Source organism: Chionomys nivalis, chromosome 7, assembly GCF_950005125.1.
Source record: "Chionomys nivalis chromosome 7, mChiNiv1.1, whole genome shotgun sequence".
NCBI classification, from domain to species: domain Eukaryota; kingdom Metazoa; phylum Chordata; class Mammalia; order Rodentia; family Cricetidae; genus Chionomys; species Chionomys nivalis.
In genome coordinates, this window is record NC_080092.1 from 54,090,345 (window position 1) to 54,105,935 (window position 15,591).

General features: G+C 44.8%; 2 protein-coding genes across 6 annotated transcripts in view; one reads left to right on the plus strand and one right to left on the minus strand.

Moving 5' to 3' along the window:
* The window catches only part of LOC130878203 (neuferricin), a 32,483-nt gene extending 23,596 nt beyond the window's left edge, over positions 1 to 8,887 (minus strand). For 3 of the 4 annotated variants that reach the window (XR_009057434.1, XR_009057435.1, XM_057776038.1), the window contains exons 1-2: positions 8,471 to 8,885; positions 3,208 to 3,348 (exon numbers count right to left, since the gene is read on the minus strand). Coding sequence is in view for 2 of the 4 variants with exons in the window: in XM_057776038.1 (XP_057632021.1) it covers positions 3,208 to 3,348; positions 8,471 to 8,729 (400 nt within the window). In the remaining 2 variants the exon portion in view is untranslated. Of the gene's footprint in view, positions 1 to 3,207; positions 3,349 to 8,470 lie in introns of all 4 variants that reach the window. The other variant, XM_057776039.1, reaches the window with a different exon arrangement.
* A 274-nt stretch (positions 8,888 to 9,161) lies between these two features.
* The window catches only part of Zzef1 (zinc finger ZZ-type and EF-hand domain containing 1), a 133,653-nt gene continuing 127,223 nt past the window's right edge, over positions 9,162 to 15,591 (plus strand). For both annotated transcript variants that reach the window (XM_057773736.1, XM_057773737.1), the window contains exon 1: positions 9,162 to 9,592. In XM_057773736.1, coding sequence (XP_057629719.1) covers positions 9,239 to 9,592 — 354 coding nt within the window. In that variant the 5' untranslated portion in view covers positions 9,162 to 9,238. The remainder of the gene's footprint in view (positions 9,593 to 15,591) is intronic.

The following is a 15,591-nucleotide window of genomic DNA, read 5'->3' on the forward strand; positions in this document are numbered from 1 at the left end:
TCCCCGTGGGCTTTCCAACCACTTTGTTACTGTGATGTACCTATTCCCAAGCACATCAGGAGAACTAGTCTGCTCGCCACTGAAAACCAGTCCTGGTGTTTGGTATGGCATCCTTTGTTAAGTCTTAGGATTCCATTTTTTTTTTTTTTTTTTTTTTTTTGGTTTTTTGAGACAGGGTTTCTCTGTGGTTTTGGAGCCTGTCCTGGAACTAGCTCTTGTAGACCAGGCTGGTTTCGAACTCACAGAGATCCGCCTGCCTCTGCCTCCCAAGTGCTGGGATTAAAGGCGTGCGCTACCACCGCCCGGTTAGGATTCCATTCTTACTCCTCTTTGCTGCTTTCTTTTCCACTGGATAGATAGATGATTTTATTTCAGAAGAAAATAGTCTTGAAAACAGAAATGTCTTATAATAAAATCGTTACTAAACATCCAAAGTAAAAACAAAACAAAAAAATTACCCCAGGCTTGGTGGCTCACATCTTTATTTGTTTTGTTTTGTTTTTCTGTTTTGTTTTTTCGAGTCAGGGTTTCTCTGTAGCTTTGGAGCCTGTCCTGGAACTAGCTCTTGTAGACCAGGCTGGTCTCGAACTCACAGAGATCCGCCTGCCTCTGCCTCCCAAGTGCTGGGATTAAAGGCGTGCGCCACCACCGCCCGGCTGGCTCACATCTTTAATCCCAGGACTCAGGAAGCAGAGGCAGGCAGACCATCAGCCTGGGCAACACAGTCAGACACTGTATCAAACAAAACAAAACAAATAAAAAAACCCAAACAAACAAAGAAACAAACAAAACCCAAGCTGGACATAGTGGTACATGCTTCTGGAGTCCCAATACATGGGTGTTGTGAGATATTTGTAAACTGCGTGAAGATGTATTGCTGTGATTGGTATAATAAAAATCTGAATGGCCAATAGGTAGGCAGGAGGTATAGGTGGGACTTCCAGGCAAAGAGAGAGAAAGTGGGGGAAGAGAAATCTCTAGAAATCATGAGCTCACCAGAAGACCTGGAGAAAGTTGGAAGTGCTATACTAAGAGGTAAATGAGTCATGTGGCAAAATGTAAATAAAAAAATATGGGTTAATTAAGTTATAAGAGCTAGTTGGGGAAAAGCCTAAGCTAAGGCCAAGCTTTTATAACTAATAAAAAGTTTCTGAGTCGAGCCGGGCGGTGGTGGCACATGCCGCAGGGCAGTGATGCATGCCTTTAATCCCAGCACTCTGGAGGCAGAGGCAGGCGATCTCTGTGAGTTCGAGGCCAGCTTGGTCTATAAGAGCTGGTTCCAGGACAGGCTCCAAAGCTACAGAGAAACCCTGTCTCGAAAAATAAAAAAAAAAAAAAAAAGTTTCTGAGTCACTATTTGTGGGCTGGAGGTCCAAAGATAGTCCGACAAGAAAGCCTGCTACATTTGGGACACTTAATCCAGGATCAGGACTTCAATGCCAACATCAGCTATGCAACAAGTTTGAGGCCAGCCTGGGTTCTATGAGATCTTGTTCCAAAAACCAAGAAAAATAAAAACATAGGCCAGGCAGTGGTGGTGCACGCCTTTAATCCCAACACTTGGGAGGCAGAGGCAGGCGGATCTCTGTGAGTTCCAGACCAGCCTGGTCTACAAGAGCTAGTTCCAGAACAGGCTCCAAAACCACAGAGAAACCCTGTCTTGAAAAACCAAAAAAAAAAAAAAAAAGAAAAGAAAAAAAAGAAAAATAAAAACATAAAACAAAACTTCACCATAAAATATCAGCTAGGCCTCAAGAATAACTATGACCCATTTGAGCATAAGTGAAGCTGAATATGATTATTTCTTTCTTTCTTGATTTGTTCATTTTTTATTTTATATGCAGTGGTGTTTTGCCTGCAGGTACCTCTGTGTGAGAATGGTATTTTGGAGTTAGTGTTGAGCTGCATGTGGACGCTGGGAAAGTCCAGTCCTTTCTTTTTTGATTTATTTACTTTTAAATCATTTCTGATAAAGGCTGAAAGCAGAAACAAAGCCCAACCCTAGTTGGTCACAAGCAGTCAAACAACTTAGGACTCCATGACCAGGGACTTTCCAACAGGCTGACAGGATTAAAAAGCTTGGCCTACAGATGAAGCTTGGCCTGTAGGGCTGCTTGTCTCGCATGCAGGACTTCATTAGGGCAACAACATTTCAGCTGTCACTTGGCAACACCATGGAGAATATGAAGAAACAAGCGCAGCGAGTACAGAGGAACCATCTAGGACAGACTAGGGGAAAACACGGAAAGGTGTGGGAGTGTGGGATGAGGAAGAGCAACGGCGGATGACGATGAGGAACAAAGGAGTGAATGGAAAGACCTTATAAAATCAGAGCTTGAACAACTGGATGTCGAGTAGAGGAGTTAAGGAAAATACCAGGATTCTCAGAATAAGAAGCCCAAGCAGTAATGAAAGCAAGCCTTTAGAGCCATTAGGGGCAGTAAATTCCAACCTAGGCCCGTTCCGGTGGTAAAAGGACAGTGGTATCTGCAAGAAGTCAATCATGCCCACGTGGAGCTCCCTGAGAGGTGGGGCTACACAGACGAAAGGATTGGCCTCAGCCATCCTAGCTTTTGGTGCTTAGGAAAGACTGTAGTGATCAGTGTCTGTCGGTTGTCTGCTCATTTAGAGTGGTGTTCCCTCATGTACCACCAGTAAGCAACAAGTGCAGGACAGCAGACAACTGGCATTAATTCATGACATGGAGGTACTAGGATCAGGGACTCAATGCGAGCCTGATCTACATAGGGAGTTTGAGACCAGCTAGGCCACACGAAACCCTGAATGAATGAATGATGAATAAAATGTATGATGAGCATAACTTCTAGCTCAGAAACAGTTCGCTCAGTTGCATGCTTCATCAGCGAGCAATCAAGGGGAAGCATCAGAACCACACACAAGTGGCTTCAAGCCATCCTGACTGTACTGGAGCTACAGGGAGGCTGCCTGTTCACATCCAACACAGACGACATTGACTGAGGGTCACTGACATCACAGTACAAGGCCTGGCAATCCTCTCCTGAGATTAACCACAACTTCATCTTCTTCTGGGTATTACTTCTGCACTAACAGCAAGAATTTAACATGAAAAACCCAGGCTGGTTTCAAATTTTTACCTTGAACCCAGTTCCTAAAGAATCCAGGTTCCCTGAGAAACACAGCAAAATAAGCAACTGAAATCTATAGCAATGGTCAAGGACTACATACCGACAAATACGTAATTTTTCTCGTAGAATGAAAGCCAATTGTGAAGCATCAGTATCTCAGAGGAGGACAAGCCAGTGACATCATCCACGAGGCCAGCTTCAGAATAGTCTCCTGTCACAAAGGCTCTGGATGCATCCCGGCCTTTAGGAAAGAAGTTGCCAAAGATTCGGTTATAAATCACAATTATTGTACCCAGTAAAACTTCCATTTTTTTTGTTTTGTTTTTCAAGACAGGCTTTCTTTGTATAACCCCTGGCTGTCCAGGAGTTCACTCTGTAGAGAAGGTTGGCTTTGCACTCAGAGATCCGACTGCCTTTGCCTCCCAAGTGCTGGGATTAAAGGTATATCACCACCATCCTGCAAAACTTCCATTTTCTTAAAAAGCATGTACTAACAACCCCTAGTCTTCCCTCCTGGGAACTCCTGAACCAGGAACATGAATTTTTGGCAACTGTTATCCACTTGTTTTGCTTGTTTGTTTTTGAGACAGGGTCTTATTATGTAATTTGGTTTGGTCTAGAGCTTGATATAGAGACCAGGCTGGCCTGATCTCACAGAGCTCTGCCTGCCTTCCAAGTTCTGGGAATAAAAGTGTGTACCACCACATCTGGCCCATCTCAAAATGATAACTTCTGGCTTCCATGATACTCCACACCTGGTTTTCCCGGCACTTCACTGTCTGTTTAGCTATAGGGGTCAATTATTATCTGCACCTTCTTTCTTGACCATTTCATCTTATCCACTGTGTGGTTTCAGATCTCCCATCTAAACTCTACATTTAGCCCAGGCGTTTCCTGAGCACTAAATATGCATATCCAACTTCTACTCAGTGTCACTTAGCTGTCTCACAGCCATCACAAGTTCAAAAAGCCTATCTGGAAATATTGATCATCAGTTCCAGGAAAAGGTCATTTAATCTTATCTAGTGTTCCTTATCAACCAGTTGCCCCATCTATAAATGCAGGCTTGATATCTCTTTTATCCCTCGCATCTAATTATTGTCAGAGTTTATTCTTCCTAAATAGTTGCTGTATTCATGCACTGTTGCTACCTGCTACCAAACAATCCCAGTCTACCACCATCTCTCAGGCGAACTACCACCGAGGTCCTAGTGGGACTACATTTCATCCTACCAAACTATTCTCCAGGTAACATTCAGACTAGTATTTATTATTACAAACTTTGTGTGTGTGAGTGTGTGTGCCACATGTGTATGCATATCTGTGTGTCTGTGCTTAAATGTGTAAGGGGGCCTGAAGAGGGCACTGCTCTCTTGAAGTTGAAGCAGCAGGCAGTTGTGAGTCATCCAACATTGGTGTTAAGATCTGAATTCAGGTGCTCTGGAAAAACAGCAAGCACTCTTAACCGACAAGTCTGTCTCTAGCAATAGACTGTTTTAGTGATTTTGTTTTTGAGACAGGGTCTTACTATGTAGCTCTAGCTGCTCTGTACTTGCTACAAAGGTCAGGCTGGCCTAGAACTCAGACACTGGCCTATCTGTCTCAGTACTGGGATTAAAGATGTGTGCCATTATGTCCAGCTCCCTAGACTGATATTTTGTTTTTTGGTTTTTCAAGACAGGGTTTCTCTGTGTAGCCCTGGCTGTCCCGGAACTTGCTCTGTAGACCAGATTGGCTTTGAACTCAGAGATCTGCTTGTCTCTGCCACCAAAGTGCCAGGATTAAAGGCATATGTCACCTCATCTGGCTCTAAACAAAGAATACTTGTTGCTGGACAGTGGAGACACATGCCTGTAATCTCAGTACTCAGGAGGCAGATGGGGAAGAAGATCTCTGTGAGTTTGAGGCCAGCCTGGTCTACAGAGCAAGTTCCAGGACAGCCAGAGCTACACAGAGAAACCCTGTCCTGAAAAACAAAAGAAAATAACAACAAAAAGAAAAAGAAAAATCACCAAGTCATTTTCTGCCAAAATCCTCAGTGTCTCCCTCTGCCTTATGAGAATATCCAAAATCCTTAACTCCACTAACCTCATCTAGTTACTTTGTCCATCGCTCATTGCACTGTCTTCCTCTCTTTCCTGCTCTCTAACTAGGTTAGAGGCTCTGGTAAAACTTACTTTTTCCTTTTAAAACATATTACAAAACAGAGCTTTAGAAAGAGATGGTTCAGCCAATAAAAGTATTTGCTTTGCAAATGTGCAGACCTGAGTTTGGATTCCTGGCACCCAGACAGAAATCAAGTCACAGCAGTGCATGCTCATCATCTCAGCACTGGAGAGGCTGAAGGAGAAGACAGCACTTTAAACCCCTAGGATGGCTACAATAAAAAGACATTAGGAGTCAGGACTGCTGTGCATTCAGTGACAGCGTGGGCTACACAATGAGACTTCATCTAAAAATGGAGTAGGGGAGAAACTGGGGACATGTTTTAGCAATAGGATACTTGTTTAGCATGTATGGCACCTAATATTAGGAAACAAAGCCAAGCCTTTAACAAGTTTTGGCAGGGTTGTGTGGGGAAATTGAAACTCAAATGCATTTCTTGTGGGACTATACAGTGGTGCAGAGACATTAAAGGGAATTTGGCAGGTTTCCAAAAGTTAACAACCACCAGTGAGACAGCAAATCCATATCTAGATACATACTAAGGAAACTGACAACATATTCGCCAACGTTAATACGGGAGATCTCTATAAAGGTGAAAACAGGGCCAGCAAGATGGCAAAGTGGATACAAATGCTGGTTGTCCAAGTCTGACAACTGGAGTCTAACCACTGGAACAGAGGTATAAAAGCCAAATGCAGTGGTGTGCATCTATAATCCCTACACTCCCACAGCAAGGGTAGAGATAGAGGCAGGCCAGTCGGTCTCAAATACACAACTAAGGAGAAACAAGAACAAGGCGGGAACTGAGTCCAGATTTTCTCCTGAACTTCGTATGTCCAAGCTGTGGCACACACACACTGTAAGCATACACACTGACCACATAAAATTCTTAAAGTGGAAATAACTCAAAAGTCTATCAAATGCAGTATTTAAACATGCAGTTATAAGCCGGGCGGTGGTGGCACACGCCTTTAATCCCAGCACTCGGGAGGCAGAAGCAGGCGGATCTCTGTGAGTTCGAGACCAGCCTGGTCTACAAGAGCTAGTTCCAGGACAGGCTCCAAAATCACAGAGAAACCCTGTCTCGAAAAACCAAAAAAAAAAAAAAAAAAAAAACAAAAACAAAAACAAAAAAAACATGCAGTTATTATTTGGTCATAAAAAAGAATGAGTGCTCAGTGTGATGGCAAAAGCCTTTAATCTTTGTGAGTTACAGGCCAACCAGGGCAATGTAGTAAGACCCAGTCCTAAAAAAAAAAAAAAATTGATTGGCCATATGATGATAAACTTAAAATCTCTAAGCCAAGTAAAAGCCAGACTAAAAAAGCACGTGTCAGGTGTGTGATTCTACTTACAGAAGGGCAAATCAGCAGGAGCGGAATGTACGCAGGAATTGTCAGGGGCTGTGGGGAGGTAGAGAAGGGAGAGGGGTTGCTGATGGGTAGTTTCCTTTGAGGAAGAGCAAAATGTTCTGAAATTAGATGGTGATGTTATACTTGTACACTTTAAAATAAGTTTGTGATAATTATACCTCAAAAAAATACTGACTGTATAAGTGAACATGTCTGCTTTCCTAATAGACTGTGTGGCAGTCAGAGACATCTTGGATTCTTCAGCACCTGGCCAAGGTAGGACCCACGGTAGCAGTCAATAAGTGGAGGTCAAATACTGTATACACAGGACTCAGCAGATACTAGCACATACTGGATAAGGATCACCCCAGAGGCGCAAGTGTTATGCCAACACTGTGCATACACCCACGACAGCGGTGTCAGATAGAGGTAGGCTAGCGTCCGCTCGTGTACTCAACTGGCAAGATTCCAGACCAGCTTTGCTTCTACCTCTCTCTGACCCTGGGTAGGTCCCTTGCTCTTCTGGGCTGTCTGACATCTAGAGAAGGAACTGAGTGATCTGTAATGAAATGCAGCTTCCTAATTCTCCTAAATGATCAGTGGACAGCTTGAAATTTGTATCAGCCCAGTCACCAGCCTTAGACTTGTCCTGCATTTTTCTTCCCCAAAGTGAGAGGTAGTTTCTTTGGCTAGAAAAGCAACATCTTTAAAATTATAGGCACTGGAGAGCTGGCTCAGTGGTCAAGAGCAGCGGCTGCTCCCCCAGATAACCCAGGCTCCCGGCAGCCTTAATGCACATCACAACCATCCACACCTCCAGGTCCAGGTCCAGGGGATTCGAAAGCCTCTTCTGGCCTCCGTGGGCACCAGGCACACAGGTGGCTCAGTGATGTACAAACAGGTAAACCACTCATACACAAAATTTTAAGACAAATTTAAACATTAGGCTGGAAGTTCTACCCATATCTTCTAAGGACTTTAGTCAAATGACATTTTTCAGTCCCTTCAGTTGTTAAAAGGAGGGAGGGATGACAGCAGAATGAAATTAATTTGATAAATGTTCTTAGGAGGACTAACATATGCAATTTTATTCTAAGTTTTGTTTCGTTTGGTTTTTGAGCCAGCCTGGCCACAAATACCTGGCTCAGTGAATCTTCCTAGCTCAGGGATTCTTCCTGTCTCAGCCACTCCAACAGCCAGGACCACAAAATACCACCACTTCTGGCTTACTGTAGGTATTAAAAAGACTATAAGGGTTACTTGCTTTCCTGTGCTCTAACTTCACCTCCACCCCCCTTTATTATCTTTTAAGAAAAGCAGACAAGCCGGGCGGTGGTGGCGCACGCCTTTAATCCCAGCACTCGGGAGGCAGAGGCAGGCGGATCTCTGGGAGTTCGAGGCCAGCCTGGTCTACAAGAGCTAGTTCCGGGACAGGCACCAAAACTACAGAGAAACCCTGTCTCGAAAAACAAAACAAACAAACAAAAAAAAGCAGACAAGTACATCGACTAGAACCCAAAACGACTCAAATACTGTTTGTCATTCATTTTAGGGGAGACGGGGTGGGCGAAGCAAAGGTTATTTCGGATCACTCTAAAGTGACTGAAAGCACGGGAGCTCTACAGCCCAGGTAGACTTCTGAATGTACCCAGTAACTAACGAGCCACATCTTTCTCTAAATCAGTCACACAAAGCGTGCGGGTAACTAGCCGAGCCGCAAACCAGGAGCCGTGTCCTTGCCGCCGCAGCCTTCTGAGGAATGTGGAGTGGGCGCGGATGAATAAACTAACGGATAAATGCAGGGCGTTTGCTCAGGAGGAAGAGGTGGGAGAGCCTCGCCGATACCTGCGAAGCCGCTATAGTGCGCCCCAGGTTCGTAGTGCCTCCGGCCTGAGGACACGTCGTAGACGCGGCCGAGCAACGCCAAGTACAGACCCGGGTCCCCTGGGCCGCCGCGATAGCGGGCTAGCTCCTCGGGTGCGAAGAGGCGAAGGCCAGAGGGGGGACCCTCTGGACCCAACCAGTCCATCAACCACACGGCCATGACCGCCGCCGCCGCCGCGACCAGGCTCAGCACCACGCCAAGCCCACATAGCCTGAGCATCTACCCGGCAGCACACAAGCAGCCACTTCCGAAGTGGCCACCTCTTTAACCACAACTAAGATGGCGGAGACGCCGACCGTGACGTCACAGCGCAACGCTCGACAAGCTTCAGAGTAAAGATCACTCTTCGGCTCCGACTCTTTCTCGTCCTTTTCCAGTATAGTTTGAGAACCTGAACCGTGGAGGAGAAAGTGGAACTGCACTGAAAGACCGTCTTAGCGTACAAGTTATCCGCCCTCAACAAAGATGGCGGCAAAGGAGGCTAGACGTTGACTAATCCATAGCAGGCGTGCTCTTAGGCCTCACCTAGCTGTCGTGAGAGGGTAGAATCCGCTTGACGTCTCCGTTGCGACATCAGGCCTCGCTCGACGGCCAGGAAGCCGGAAGTCGCTGCCGCCGCCGTCGTCCCCACCCCGTCCCCGCCCGCCTGGAGCTGTCGGAGGTTGACAGGTCGTGGCTGGGAGGCGGCGGCGGCGGCGGCACCTCCGAGCACCCAAGACGGAGGCCCCATGGGGAACGCTCCGAGTAACAGCAGCGAAGACGAGGCGGCGGCCACCGGGGCTGAGGGCTGGAGCCCACATCAGGACTGGGCTGCCGACTCCGGCACGACCCCCTGTCCCGGCCCCGCGGCCGCGGCGCTGCCGCCCGCTGCTGCTCTGCTGGAGCCCGCCCGGCTGCGAGAGGCTGCGGCTGCGTTGCGGCCCGCACCTCCCTGCGAATCTCTGGTGTCGAGGCACCACGGCGCTCTATTGCGCTGGCTGGAAGAGCGGCTGGGCCGCGGTGAAGAATCTGTCACCCTGGAGCAGTTCCGGGAGTTGCTGGAGGCTCGCGGCGCTGGCTGTTCCGGCGAGCAGTTTGAGGAGGTCAGGGTGGGCTGGCGAATGCTGGCTTGGGGGTAGGGTGGTCGTCGATAAGGTCGTGAAGAGGTGGGCGGTTGCTTTGCGGAGGCCAGTCAGGAAGTCACTGGGTCCTCAGGTTCTTAGAATGGAAGCATGGGGTTACCCGAACCCATTCGGAGTGCATCACTCTGGACTTTTGCTACGTCTCTCACCTTTACTAGAGGTGTGGAAAGTCCAGGCTACGTTGGCTTTGCTCCAAAAAGAGGAACGAGCAGAAATGTCTCTGCATGTGGTAGGCCGACATTTGTGCCGTTGACAGACAGGCTTAGTTGCTTGCTGGAGGTTATCAGGGTATAAGACAATTATGAGAAAGGATGTGCAAAGATCAAGGGAGTGGCCGTAAAAACCATTTCGTTGTACTGGTCTGTACAGATCTTTCAGAGAACGATCTGAGTCAATGTGGAAGGAGGGTAACGATACACTGAAAAGACTCCACGAGCCATCCTCGTCTATAAAGTACTCCTTTCTCCAAAGTACACACTTGATTTTAGATCGTTGAAGAACTTCTTCCAGACTCATTTAAACCCTTATGAGACTTAAAGTTGACAGGGAAGCATTAGATTTCTTGTACTTGTGCAGTTTCTGCCCATATCTGTACTGAACACTTCGGTTTAGGATTTGGAAAACACTGACCCAGACTTACCCTGTAAATCATTTCATCGGCAAAGTTGAGAACATCATACAAACCTCTTTTTTTTCCTCTCATGTCCCTATTACCCTGTTCCCTGAAGCCTTATTAAGTCCACAATGTTAGGACAAAAAAGTGTTTAAGTGAGTAAGCCGTGTAAAATTCTCAGTCATTGAATGGTTAGTTCGTAGAGCAAGAAACCAACTATCACTTGTAGCATCATTATAAAATTCTGTTTTCCCTAAAACAGAGGCAAGGATGTTGCCTACAAATGATGAAAATATTTACATAATATATTTTGTAAGTTTTCCTCTAGAAACTGCCTTTAATGCGTTCTAACTCTCAAAATATGAATTTGAAAGGTAGTGGCAGGAGGATCAAATCAAGGTCATCTTTGGCTACAAAGTCAGTTTGGGTACAGCCTGAGCTACATAGAGTAGCACTGTCTCAAAAGTGTAGAACATGTATGCATTCATATTATATACACACATACAGTCAGTTAATGAAAGGTCTCCATTAAAATAAAATTCCCAAGCTGTTCATGGTAAGTACACATACATGATTCTATCACTTGAGAGGCTGAGGTAGGCAAGTAAAAAAATATCCTAGAATATTCATAATATTTTCACTCTAGTACACATCTTTTATGAGAATATGAAGCCTTGGTAGAAAGATCTATGTAGATTTGATCAAGAATTTTATAAGTTTTTTTTTTTTAAGGCAAATGAAGAGAAACAGCTTTTTTGTTGTTTTGTTTTGTTTTTTTGTTTTTTTCGAGACAGGGTTTCTCTGTAGTTTTGGAGCCTCTTCTGGAACTAGCTCTTGTAGACCAGGCTGGTCTCAAACTCACAAAGATCCGCCTGCCTCTGCCTTCTGAGTGCTGGGATTAAAGGCGTGCGCCACCACCGCCCGGTTGAGAAACAGCTTTTATACTGTGAGAATGTCTGATTGAGCAGAACTGTCCACAAGGTTTATACAGATCGTGTAATAGAAGGCCAGGAAACCACAGAGCTACCCTAGAAGAATCCCTCAACGGTTGTAATCGGCATTATTCTTTTTTTCAGGGCCTAACTGAATACCAGCCCTCTAGCTGATGGTTTTACTATAGTAGAACAGTTAGATACTAATTTACCATTAAAGGTGTGGCCACTGTCTGCCAAGAGAAAGCATAAAGAATGAATAGGAAGTGTATTTAACTCATCTCACATCTCAAGTTGGAGGGTCCTAACAAAGATCACATTTCAGGGGAGATTTGAAAGTGCAAGAAGTCAAGGAGCAGGAAGAGGGAGCAATGCTTGCAGGCCAAGAAGTAATTACACCTTGGGATGTCTACTAAATGGAGAATCTAGTAGTACTGTGTGATCTGTTAGGCTAGAAAAACCTGCTACTCTTCCAGAGCACTGAAACATTTTGCTGCCTTGTAACCAGCTCCAGGGGACCCAACACCCACTTCTGGCCTCCAAGGTCACCTCCACACAGGTACATGCGCGCGCGTGCGCGCGCACACACACACACAAATAAATAAATAAATAAATAAATAAATAAATAAATAACAAATCTTTTTTAAGAGCCCAGAGACACCTAATGTATCAGTTTAAATTATTATTTTTATATTATTTTATGTGTATGAGTGTTTTGACTGCATGTATGTCAATACCCCAGTGCCTGGTGACAGCAGAGGCCAGAAGAGGTTGTCAAAATCTCCTAGAACTGGAGTTATGGGGGTTTGTGAGCTGTCTTGTGGGTGCTAGGAATTGAACCTGATTCCTCTGAAAGAGTACTCAGTGCTCTTAACTGTGGAGCCATCCTTCCAGCTCTCTGTATTGGTAGTTTAAACAAAAATGTTTTGTTTTGCTTTGATTTTGAGTAGGGTCTCATTATAGCCACTACTGGCCTAGAACTTACTGTGTAAGCCAAAGTGACTTTGAACTCATTTTAATCCTCCTTCTTCAGTTTCTTGAATTCTGAGACTACTGGTGTGCATCACTGCACCCACCCAGAAATTTTTTTTTTCATGACAGGGTTTCTCTGTGTTGCTTTAGAGCCTGTCCTGGAACTAGGAAACTGCTTTCTTATGTAAAAGTCCAGGTAGGCAATCAAGGCTGATGTGGTATTTCAAAATTACTAGGGACCTGGCTGTGTCCTTCTTGTACTGCACACCCCATAAGCACCTTTCGTTTAGTGACTCAGTTTATTTCTTCCCTTACTTTCCACTTCCCAACAAGAAGGAAGGTGAAAAGGGAAGGGCATGACCTTGCTGTTCTCTTAGGTAGAGCTTATTACCCACAGGCTCAAACTTAGTGCAGTGGCCACACTTGTAAGAAAAGCTAGGAAAGATCATTTCATGGCCTTATATTTTGCTAAATTTGAGGTTTTGTTTCTGAGGAAAAGAACAAAGGGGATGCTAATTTTGGCTAGATCATAGATGCAGAAGAATGGATGAGGATGATGGAGAGGGACCAAGAATTTGAGTCCTCAGCAACGTAGTAAGGAGTTTGGAAATTGGAGTTTTGTTATTGTTTGTTTGTAGTCCTGGCTGTCTTGAACTCATAGAGATCTGCCTGCTTCTGCCTCCCAAGTGCTGGGATCAAAGGCATGTACCACCATGTAGGGCTGGTTATGTCTTTTTATTAAAGTCATAATTGAGGTGGTGGTGGTGCACACCTTTAATCCCAGCACTTGGGAGGCAGAGGCAAGTGGATCTCTATGAGTTCAAGGCCAGCCTGGACTACAGAGTGAGTTCCAGGACAGGCTCCAAAGCTACACAAAAAGACAGACAGACAGACAGACAGAGAGAGTGTAATAATTCTGTTACGTAGTTGACAGAAATTAACTTTAAGGAACCCTCAGCCCAACACCAAGAACTGATAATTTATAAAATATTGGATATTGCTATTTTATGTGTGTAAAATCCTTGTGAAAATCTAGAGCTGTAGCCGGGCGGTGGTGGCGCACGCCTTTAATCCCAGCACTTGGGAGGCAGAGGCAGGTGGATCTCTGTGAGTTCGAGACCAGCCTGGTCTACAAGAGCTAGTTCCAGGACAGGCTCCAAAGCCACAGAGAAACCCTGTCTCGAAAAACTTAAAAAAAAAAAAAAGAAAAAGAAAATCTAGAGCTGTGTCACAGGCTCCTAAGATTACATACACCAAACTCACAAAGGGTATGCTTGAAAGTCACGTTTTCCCATCATACCATATCTCACCTCCTCATTTGTAACACATTCAGATACACGGTGTCTTATGACTGACACCAGTCAACTCTGTGAGGCAGATGGATGACAGCAGCCCCCAAACTGAGTAGGAAAGTGATGACCAAACTGAGAACTCGGCAAGGTTCAGTGACACCCATAAGATAAATTCATTTTGGACTGGGCATGTTGGTTCACACCTGTAATTCCAGCATTTGGGAAACTGAAACAGATTATTATTGCAAGTTTGAGGTCAGCCTGGGTTACAGAGTGAAACCCCTCCCTGAGAGCTCCTTTGGGTGTTCTAGCAGGAGTCTTCAGTCACCCCTAAGCCCTTACCTGAAGAACAGTTCATCTCCATTGGAGAAAGCGGTCCTCTTTGACCCAGTGTACAGCTTCAGGTGGGCACACATGGGCCCAGTCAGTTCAGTTCAGTGGGATGACAGATGTTACAGCCAAGTCACCCTCCAAGAGCATATCTCAAAAAAGGTGATATTAGAATTAGTCTCAGCACTAACTCTCAAGTGTGGGTCTTCTCACCCCAGAACTATTGTCCTTTCCTCTGTAAGGATCTTGTTCTCTGTTACTAATCTCTCAACCTCAAGGATAAGTAAATAAATTCCTTAAGTTTCCCTTCGTTCTATAGAAAGCCGGGCTGTTAAAATCTCAGGAGGACAAAACAAACACTCCATGAAGTCTTTTTCTTGAAGCCTATATACCATTTTCAGATTTGAGAGGGAGGAGTTGTGATTTGGGTTGATAACCAAAATCTGGTCCTTGTCTTCTGCCCCACTGGTTAACTGTAGAAAGCATTTGTATCTCATAGTGAAAAAACAGAGCCAAAGTTTAAAAACTGTATGGTGGCAATCTCATGGTGGGTATCTTTTTTTTTTTTTTTTTTTTTTGGTTTTTCGAGACAGGGTTTCTCTGTGGTTTTGGGGCCTGTCCTGGAAATAGCTCTTGTAGACCAGGCTGCTCTCGAACTCACAGAGATCCGCCTGCCTCTGCCTCCCGAGTGCTGGGATTAAAGGCGTGCGCCACCACCGCCTGGCGGTGGGTATCTTTTTATCCTGTCTATAAGTAAGGCATAATTATATTAGAGAAAGTTAATATTAGCCATGTGGTTGATTCTGTGCTTTCAAAACAATCCTGGCTTTAGACCCAAGGAAGTATACTTGTGTGTGTAGACTTAGGCATTTAATTCTGTATTTTACACCAAAGTTTTGAAAAATGTATCATGACATTTAATATGTTTCAAGATTTTATGAAATAATAATAATAATAAATACATTTGTAGTAGCAATTAAGATATTTTTAAGTTATTTTCCTTCATTTCTTTTTACCAGCACAGGGTACCATGGGTGCACGGTTCATCCTTATACTGTACAAATCTCCAAGTACAGCTCATTTGTTCTTTGGACTTTAACTAGTTTTGCTGCACATGCCTACCACCTTTCTTCATTGCAGTGACCTTAGTGCTTTGAGCTGGTGTCATAAAAATGGCCTTAGAGTTGAACCATGGACCAAAGTCTTCGTGATGATTATCATTTTATAATACAACACACCTTTTCTCTTACTGGGTGTGGTCCAGGCAAAGGACTCTTGGATTTGTTTGAAAAAAGCAGTATCTAATTATCTAATAGTCACCTTTGTAGAAGGAAGAGAGAAAAGAGAGGGAGAGGGAGACGGAGGAATAAAATTCTTTTTCTTTGGTTTTTTTGAGACAGGGTTTCTCTGTGGTTTTGGAGCCTGTCCTGGAACTAGCTCTTGTAGACCAGGCTGGTCTCGAACTCACAGAGATCCCATCCACCTGCCTCTGCCTCCCGAGTGCTGGGATTAAAGGCGTGCGCCACCACCGCCTGGCAGGAATAAAATTCTTATTTGACATCAGAGGTTAGCTATTTCTGCTCTTAACATAAGCACACTTCTAGCAAGTAACATAGACTTTAGGGCAGGACAAAGTGCTCAGTACAGGATAGTGATACAGAAGACATGTTTGTTTGGTTTTAAAAATAGGATCTCACTATGTAGCTCTGTCTGATCTAGAACTCGATATATAGACCAGGCTGGCTTTAAACTCATAGAGATTTACTTTCCTCTGCTTCCCCATGTCCTAGGATTAAAGGCTTGTGCTACCATGTGTAGCAG